The sequence below is a fragment of the Sorghum bicolor genome, chromosome 4, assembly GCF_000003195.3.
Source record: "Sorghum bicolor cultivar BTx623 chromosome 4, Sorghum_bicolor_NCBIv3, whole genome shotgun sequence".
Taxonomy (NCBI): Eukaryota; Viridiplantae; Streptophyta; class Magnoliopsida; order Poales; family Poaceae; genus Sorghum; species Sorghum bicolor.
In genome coordinates this window covers 67,045,538-67,054,970 of record NC_012873.2, presented here as the reverse complement: position 1 = coordinate 67,054,970, position 9,433 = coordinate 67,045,538, and the positions used below count along the sequence as shown (strand labels likewise).

The 9,433-nt window shown below is 43.3% G+C and overlaps 1 protein-coding gene across 2 annotated transcripts; it reads left to right on the top strand.

Annotated features, from left to right (window-relative positions):
* LOC8056417 (lysine-specific demethylase JMJ703) lies at window positions 693–9,433 on the top strand. 2 transcript variants are annotated; one of them, XM_002454703.2, is made up of 12 exons: window positions 693–1,515; window positions 3,457–3,794; window positions 3,891–3,971; window positions 4,054–4,131; window positions 4,223–4,693; window positions 4,999–5,223; window positions 5,338–5,499; window positions 6,100–6,468; window positions 6,547–7,918; window positions 8,196–8,299; window positions 8,375–8,572; window positions 8,808–9,433. In XM_002454703.2, the coding sequence occupies exons 2-12, from the start codon at window positions 3,459–3,461 to the stop codon at window positions 9,075–9,077; spliced, it is 3,666 nt and encodes a 1,221-aa protein (XP_002454748.1). In that variant the 5' UTR covers window positions 693–1,515; window positions 3,457–3,458; the 3' UTR covers window positions 9,078–9,433. The 2 variants fall into 2 exon arrangements, with proteins under 2 accessions (XP_002454748.1, XP_021315432.1); XM_021459757.1 differs by lacking the exons at window positions 693–1,515; window positions 3,457–3,794 and having other exon boundaries at window positions 3,891–3,985.

The window sequence follows — 9,433 nt, the reverse complement described above, 5'->3', positions numbered from 1 at the left end:
TAACTAATCACAGCAGTAAATCACGAGGCGAATTTTTTGAGCCTTAGTCTATAGTTAGACAATTTTTGTTAAATATAAACGAAAATTCTACAATATCAAACTTCAAAAAATTTTGCATCTAAACAAGGCCTTATTTAAAATGTTAATGCAAATAATAAAATACATTAAAAAATATCTAATGATAAAATAAATCATAATAAAATAAACAATATTTATATTAAATTTTAAATAAGATAAATGGTCAAATAAGAAGTTTAAAAGTCAAAAAATAAGTTGCCATATCATAGGCAAAAAAAAAGCTAGTAATTGTATTCCCACTGATATTTTTCCCCTCTGCAAATAGGGGTAATTCCGAAGTTCCTGCACAATATTGAAGAAGCTCACATGCCGCACCTGCACGTCCTCGTTTTTGACTCTTCCACGTCTGCTGTTTTTTTGCACTTCATAAAGGGGCCAGAAAATGGTCAAGAAAGATGAGGTGGGCACCTCATTTTCTGCGCTCTGCCTTCCATGCCATCCACCCTCTACTCTGCTGGTCCCAACTCCCAACCTCCCCCAAGCTAATTTCCCCACAAAGCATTAATCAATCAATTAATTATTAGTGTACTCACAGTAGCTGTAGTTGTAGTACTCCTGGCACTACCATTACTAGCCCTAACTATAATACTGCAAGCAAAGGACAAAGGTGCCGCTGCCCATCAGCCCATGGTTTAAGGCAAAAGCAACCATAGCACAAGGCACAGGGCAAGGCAGCCTTTGTTTGCTTGCCCACTGTTCTTGCACAATTTCAGCAACACCCTTTGCCATCCACCTTTTCACACCTTGCAGCACCTCCTCCCTTCCTCTCTGCCTCTCTGATGCTTGCTGTGTGCTGTGTTTTGTTTTGCAGCTGGTTAGAACTTTTCTTGGTTACTCCGTAGAATACCAGTTACCACCCACCCACAGGATTTCCTCCTCCGTCTCTCCCTCTTTTCTGCAAAGCTGAAAGGAAGAAACCCAGCAGCACCCCACTATTTATGCAGAGCCCCCTGTATTTGGTTGGTACTACAGTATCCCCTCTCTTCTTCTCTAGTGGATTGGAGCTGCTTATCTATCTATCTATCTATCTATCTATCTATCTGTTCATCATCACAAGAATAATAACAACAACCCCTGCCTGCGTTGCTTGCTGCTACCCTGACCTGTGTGACCTGGCCTAGAAGATCAGGAAGAGGAGGAGGAGGTTGGTGCTGGGGGCATCAAAATCTTTTCGGGTCAGGGTCTCAGGGCGGCAGCACCAACAGCGGCAGGGGAGGAGCAAATCGATTTCTGCAAAAGAAAGAACAAAAACAGAACGTGTGGGTAAATCTCACAATTTTTTTCATTGCCGCAAGTTCTTGGATCTGGCAAAAAAAATAAAGCACGGCTGGGGATAGGGCGATGAGGACGATGACGATTCTGATATGAACGATTGAACTGGCCCCTAGCCTTCTCACATCAGCTCAGCTGACGGATCTGTCCGTGCAAAAATTGCCGGTAAATCTCCTCTCTTCCTTGCTCCTCCTTCCCCCAGCCGTTTGGACTGGGTGGGGGATCTTGTTGTTCTTGATTCTTGCTGCTGCTGCTGCTCTTGTTCCCTATTATTTTTCCGTGTATACGCTTGCTGTTTGTATATATGTATATGTTTTTATCTTTGGATTGGAGGATAGGAAGACGATAGTTTATTTGCAGTTGCAGCCGATCTGAAGGTTAGAGCGACATGTGATGCAGATTCGTAGATCGGCGTTCTAAAATTCGTCGCTGGATGGCTGTACAGATCTGTTGCGGCTCGATTGCGTGTAGCTGTTCATAGTAGGGAACTAGGGATTAGCGCTGGAAAAAATTGGGAAAAGCAAAGTACCCTGCTTCAACTTCGATCCAACCAGGCTGCAGGGCTCTCCAGAGGATTCAGTCAGATCCGTCCCGTATGTGTCTGCCTTGTTTTCTTCGTGGATTTGGTTTTATTCGTTGGATTGGATTTTCTTTTTGTTTCGTGAATTTCGCAGTGTGGGGTGCGGATTCTATCTCTTTCCTTTTCGTCGTGCCATGTTGGCTGCCTTGTTTCTGTTTGACAGCATGCTGCATCTTCTTGCATTTTTTTTTCACTCAGAAAAAATATGAACATCCGATTCCGATCGGGCGTTTGGCTCAGACTGCTCTTGAATTTGCTTGTTTGGTGACATTCGAGTCAGATCTACCTGCGTGCTGTTTGATCTGATCGATTTTTCTGCATTTTGATTGCCCAACTTACTTTGGGACTAAAACAAAAGGCCCTGTTGATTCGTTTTGATTGATTAAAAAAAAACAGAGGGCTGCATTTTTCCCTTCGTGGTCTCTTCTGATTTGCGTCGAGAGGACAGAGATTCGTTTCCAATTTCCATGCCCCTCCGCTATTCATTCGCAACCGCAGCTAGTGTGTGTACAATCCCAATCCAAAGAGATATGCGATGAGGAAATGCAAATCGTTCGTCAAAAAATCGATGAGGATCCGTGTCCGTGCTGGCAATCCGTGTCCGTGTTCCTGGATAGCGATGTGTGCGAGGGAGACCCAGCGCTCCAATCAGCTGGCGCCACGTCGCCCTCCCATTGGGCCTTTTGCCTCATGGGCTGACTGGGCCGGCTAATGTGAAGAGAGACAGGGTCCTTTGTGGGCCTGCTATTCGCAGGCCATTCGGCCCATCCATCCACGTTTTCCCTTCTCGTTCTTTCCCCTTCGTCCCTGCCGCAGTGCCGCCTCGCCTTCTCCGTTTCCGCGGCCGCTTCTGCTCGGTGCTCCCTCTCCCTTCCCTCCCTCCCATGGAGGCGTGTACGGCATGGAGTTGGGGGAGCCCCACGACAGGGTGCGGGGCCCGTGGAGGTCGTGGTTGGCATGGCCCCGTGCGATTATTGTTCGTGGCTGGCTGTTCCCTTTCCCTTCCTGCGTGTTTTCAGGGGTGGCCTTGCTCAGTTGCCACCCCAGCGATTTCCTGCAATCCTGCATCAGAGGGGGGCATTTTATCCACGCAGGGTGCAGAAATGGCCGTGTTGGGTGCGCTTGCGCTGGGATTTGTGCCCCCGCGTTGCCAGTTGCGGTCTTGCAGAGCAAGGAGCAATGGACGTCTCGTGCTTTCATATGATTTCTCTACATCCTAGTTTCTGTAGGCTGTAGCCTGCTGTGCTGTAGTGGCTTTTGTGTTGAAGATGAGTGACTCAGTGTAAGTATGACTGTGTGGCAAATGCAATTGAGCTGTACCCTTTCAATGATTTGGTTTGGAACAATCTGAATGTGATAATGTTCCCTACTGTAATTTGCTTATGTACCTATACTGAGGTTTATTAGTTTCCTTTGTAGGTTATCAGTAGGCATTTGTATACGTTTACCTCTTTTGCCTGTCATAACCATCTTAGTTTCACACTGTATCTTTTGGTTTGCTGATCAAAGTGTCTCCTTTGATGTAGTAATGATGGGAACAGAGTGCATTGTGGCCACACTCGGCGGGGATCCTGAACCCTCAATTCCACCTGGATTCGGACCTTTCGTTGCCCTCGCGTTACAGGGCATCCGGGACAATGTCAAATCAGGTGATGCTCATTCTAGTTCTGCTCAAGCAGTGCAGTGCAAGGAGAAAGATGTCGATATTGTGGAGCACGGTTCAGCAAATAGTCGGAGTGGTACTCCTGCTAGTACTTCTGGGACCCATAGTTGCAGGAGGTCACTTCGTAACAGGCCTCCAATAGACTATAGCCAGTTCGACCTTATCTGGGACGACGAATCTGATGTTGAATCTGCAGAAAAGGTTTCACTTGTGTATTTATCCTTATTTCTTGTGCAATTACCTGAATTTGTCATGATTTTAATGACCTGCGGCGACATTCTTATGTTTTCTTGACAGGGAGTGGGATCAGTGAGACACAGACGACAGTTACCGAAAGGAGTACTTCGGGGATGTGCAGAATGTGCTGATTGCCAAAAGGTTGTGTAACTATGGTAAATTTCTGCGTCACTTGCAGGAAGATGTTTTTTTTTTGTCAGCTTATGCACATCACATCATGCAGGTTATTGCAAGATGGAATCCATCTGGTGCAAGGAGGCCTGTTCTTGAGGAAGCTCCTGTTTTCTATCCGTCCGAAGAGGTATCTTATATTTATCACACTATGCAGTAGTATGATAGTACTTAGTTTATTTTTACATACACTAATCTCATGGTACCATCTTGTGGGTTAGGAATTCAAGGACACCTTAAAATACATTGAGAGTATATGTCCTAGGGCAGAGCCATATGGAATTTGTCGTATTGTCCCACCACCTTCTTGGAAACCTCCTTGCCTTCTTAAAGAGAAGAACATATGGGAATGCTCAAAATTTTCTACTCGGGTACAGAAGGTCGACAAGCTCCAAAACCGTAAATCATCCAAGAAGAGCAGAAGAGGTGGGATGATGAAGAAGCGGAGAAAACTTTTAGAGCTGGAAGATAACAATAACCTTAATCACAGTCAAACTGGGATGCAGCAAAACCAAGAGAGGTTTGGATTTGAACCTGGACCTGAGTTCACACTTCAGACATTTAAGAAGTATGCAGATGACTTCAATGAACAGTATTTTAAGAAAGAAGTGTCTGGGGACTCAGTGCCATCAGTCGAAGACATTGAAGGCGAGTATTGGCGCATAGTTGAAAAGCCAACCGAAGAGATAGAGGTACCAGACATCTACTATCTTCGAGTAAATATGTCGTTTGCAATTCATAGCTCTCTCCAAACTTTAGAAAGGGCAATTTATGTCATTTTAGATCTACACTTGCTAGAGAGTTTCTGGTTTTAGCTTTCCAGTGCAGCTCTGTTGTTCTGTATATGATTCCTGATTGCGTGAACATAGTCTTTGCACTTGGGCATAATATATTTTTAGGTGTACTACATACTTATAGCATATTCAAAGTTCCAATATTTTTTTTGACAATTAGTCCTGCTACCTTCTAACTTATCAGAAAATCCATTCTCATACAGGTAGTATATGGTGCTGATTTGGAGACTGGAACTTTTGGTAGTGGATTCCCAAAGTTTTCTCCTGAAGTAAAATCTGATGTTGAGCATAAGTACGCAGAGTCTGGTTGGAATCTAAACAACTTGCCTAGACTACAAGGTTCAGTTCTATCTTTCGAGGGTGGTGACATCTCTGGTGTTTTGGTACCTTGGGTGTATGTCGGAATGTGCTTTTCATCATTCTGCTGGGTAAGATGCTCATTGGAATGTCTACTTCTCTTACAATTAAGATTAAAATTGTTGTCATTATCCAAATTTAATATTCATGTTCTGAGATTTACACTGCCATGTCTCTGCTGACAGCATGTTGAAGACCACCATTTGTACTCACTGAACTACATGCATTGGGGTGCTCCAAAGATGTGGTATGGAGTTCCAGGAAAGGATGCTGTGAATTTGGAGGCTGCAATGAGGAAACATCTACCTGACTTGTTTGAGGAACAACCTGATTTGCTTCATAACCTGGTAAGTGTTTCTCTCTTGACTAGTTATTTTAAACTAGGGCTTCAGGTATTCATGCATCATTAGACATTAGTTAATAGTTAAAAGAACATAGAATAGGGGCTAATTTTTTCATTGTGTCTTACGACAACGTGTCCTCCCACGTCTTTCCCTCCCTCACGTGGTCCATTTATAGTATGCTGTAACATCACTATAAATAGTAAACAGATTTGGTGCTGAGTAATGTTAAGAAAGTCCTGTTCTCTCACACCTGTCTTCTTTTCTATATTAGAATTTTTTTGCCAGCAACCGAATCACCTCTTGAAGTATCGCAGCTTTTGATATATTCATGAAGTGTTCCTGTATTAAAACTAAACACTTGCATGTGCGATAAACAGTAACAGCTTAACTGTACATGTACATGTACAAGGTACATATATGGTCATCTGAATATCCAGAAACATTATATTTTTTATTTATATGTATGATGAATATTTAGCATAATGGTGTGATGGTGGCTATATGGGATTTGCTCTGCTGTGGCATGTGATGTTTGCACGAGTTGCCTTCCTTTTGATATATATGATATGGAGGTGCATTTATAAGATGGTAACTTCTTCGCAGGTTACTCAATTTTCACCATCATTGCTTAAATCTGAAGGAGTACCAGTCTACCGATGTGTTCAGCATGAGGGAGAGTTTGTCCTAACATTCCCTCGGGCATACCATGCCGGTTTCAATTGTGGCTTCAATTGTGCAGAAGCTGTTAATGTGGCACCGATAGATTGGTTACCAATTGGACAGGATGCGGTTGAGCTTTATCGTAAGCAAGCTCGTAAAATTACTGTTTCCCATGATAAGCTGTTGCTTGGGGCTGCAAGAGAAGCAATAAGAGCTCAGTGGGATATCCTGTTCCTCAAGAGAAATACTGCTGATAACTTGAGGTGGAAGAGCATGTGTGGACTTGATAGCACCATATGCAAATCGCTTAAGGTAGATGCCTATTGCACTATATATAAATAATGTTTTTTATTTAAAAATCAGTGAAATCTTATGTAATTTCCTGCTCAGGCAAGAATCAATTTGGAGTTGGTGCAAAGACAAAATATATGCTCTCCTTCTCAATCTAGAAAAATGGATGCTGAATTTGATTCTACCGAAAGGGAGTGTGCATTGTGCTATTATGATCTGCATCTTTCTGCTTCTGGCTGTCCATGTTGCCCAGAGAAATATACTTGCCTTGCACATGCAAAGCAGCTTTGTTCATGTGACTGGGACAAAAGATTTTTCCTATTCCGTTATGATGTCAATGAGCTAAATCTGTTAGCTGATGCTTTAGGTGGTAAGTTAAGTGCAATTCACAGATGGGGTGTCTCTCATCTTGGATTAAGTCTGAGCTCATGTGTCAAACGAGAAAAAGACCAAGATTCGAAGACTCTTCACAGAGTAACTGAAGGCCCCAGAAGGTCCTACATGTCTCAGGCTTCAACAGTATCATTGGCACCTTCGGTGGTTTGCAAAGAACAGAACAACAATGGAAATAAGATGCTGAACACATCTAGTTTGGAAACGGATACTTCTGGTCCTTTTTCCGAGCCAATAAAATCTGGAAATGTTTCACTACAAAAGGAGACACAAATGAGGAATGAGGTATTGTGTACGCTAAACAACAGTGTCAGTCCTGAAGGCCACAAAGGCTCACTAAACTTTCCAGTTCCTTCTGGTCAGTCATTTTCTTCCAATTTTGCAACAAGGTCCTTAAGTACTTCAGGTGAATCTATGAAAACTGCATATGGCTTGGCAGTATTTGAAGGGAGTAGAGAATCTTCTCGGTCTGGAAACTGTATATCTTCAGTTGGTGTGCATCATAACATACCACCAATAATGGTTGATCAAGGAAACAACATGAATCCTAGTATGGAGAGCTCAAATAATTCACATAGGTTGATGGCATCTAACACTAATGCAACTCAGTGTCACTCCTACAAGGACCAAATGCATGTAACACCAGAGACTAGGGCTTGTGCTTCATCAAGTCAGCCATTCGTGAGAACTGTTTTAAGAGCACAAAGTGTATCTAAGGAAGCATCAGCTGGTGTCTTTGGTTCAAAGCCTCTCATAAATTCTTCACTTGTGAAAAATACATATGGGGGTTCAAGTTCATGCGGTGCCCATCTTGGGCTTCCAAATTTTGGTAACCAGCAACCAAGTGATGGATGCCTTCAAAGAAAATCTGAATCTTTATGTGGTTCAGAAGCTAGGGGGCAACCAGTTTTAGTGGTGCAACCTGCTCTAGAAAATCGTAATAGGAATGGAGGTGCACACAAGGGCCCTCAGATAGCCAACGTCATGCATCGATTCAAGAGCTTAGTTGAACCTTTGGAAATTGGTGTTGTGCTATCTGGGAGGTTGTGGTCCTCAAGCCAAGCAATCTTCCCAAAAGGTTTGTCTTTCCCTGACAATTGGCATGCCTCTGTGCATCTTCCAGCTTTGTTTTTAATTAGAAGAGATTTTGTTACAAGGAGCTAGATTTTGTAGCTTTGCATCCTTGAACAATTTTTATGTTATATGAGTAGTATGCATTGTAGGTGAATGTTTTGCTGCTGTTAATTGTTGGTTTACTACTTATCTGAGTGTCTTTACTGATATATTTGATTTTTGTCAGCAGTTTGATTATATTTTTCTACTTTCCTTAGCATGTTTTACCTTTGTAAACACAGGGTTCAGGAGCAGAGTAAAATACTTCAGCATCGTGGATCCAACACAAATGGCATACTACATATCTGAAATATTAGACGCCGGACCACAGGGACCTCTGTTTATGGTAAGTTTCAGCCTTTTGTACCATCTATACATCTGTTCTTCATTATCTTGATATATGTTGCTTGATGCATTACAGGTGACTCTGGAAAACTGTCTGGGTGAACTTTTTATCAATGTATCTCCTACCAAGTGCTGGAGCATGGTTCGTGAGAGGCTGAATATGGAAATACGGAGGCGACTCAGTATGGGAAGAACTAATCTTCCTGCACTACAGCCACCAGGATCAGTTGATGGTTTTGAAATGTTTGGGTTGCTGTCACCGGCAATAGTTCAGGTGATGAAAGCATTCTCTTGACTGCACTCTTAAACATACCAACGTCATGAGAAGTGAAACATGTTTCAGGGTTGCATAATTGTATGATGCTTCACACTTGCTGTTGCTGCTGGCACAGTGGCACATGCTAGGCTTGTTAAGCGTGTAGTTGTGCAGCTTGTTCTATCCTTTTTAATTTCTCAAGCCACTGGTGACTGACATTTGTGCCCCTGATTCATTCCTTGAAATTCTTCAGGCAATCGAGGCTCGGGACAGAGATCACATCTGCACAGAGTACTGGAGATCCAGGTCCCATATTGTCACTGAAGATCGTGATAGTCGGCAGATGGGGCCACTTCAGGCTCAGGGTCCACTGCATGCGCTGAGGGAGCTGTTCCAGCGAGCCAACCGCAATGAGCTCCTAGCCCTACGGAGTCTACTGGTGAGCAACAACAACCTGGACGACTTCTCCAGGCAGCAGGCTGCCCAAATCCTCGACGAGGAGATGGCCAAACAGTGGCGCTGACAGGTGCAAATACAACTTCTAATCTCTTGTTGACATGGGATTTTCTTTGACGGGAACAAGCAGTTTTCAACACTGAGAGAGCTGTTCCTTGGCGTTGCCCCCGTGCCCATTCTTTGTATTGTTGTGTCCATGCTCCTTGCCATAAGATTTTGCCCCCATTTGGGTGTTCTTATGCGATCGGATGACTGACACCTCATCCACTGACCAGCGTACATACCGCTCTGTTCTTCTTCAATGTTAAGGGAAATAAATACTGTCTGTCGGGAAACTCTTGTGGTGTTTCTTTTTCTAAACGAAATATTTTACCATCTTCTTTAGTGAGCCGGCAAGTGCAGGCACATGGGACCTGAGATTTA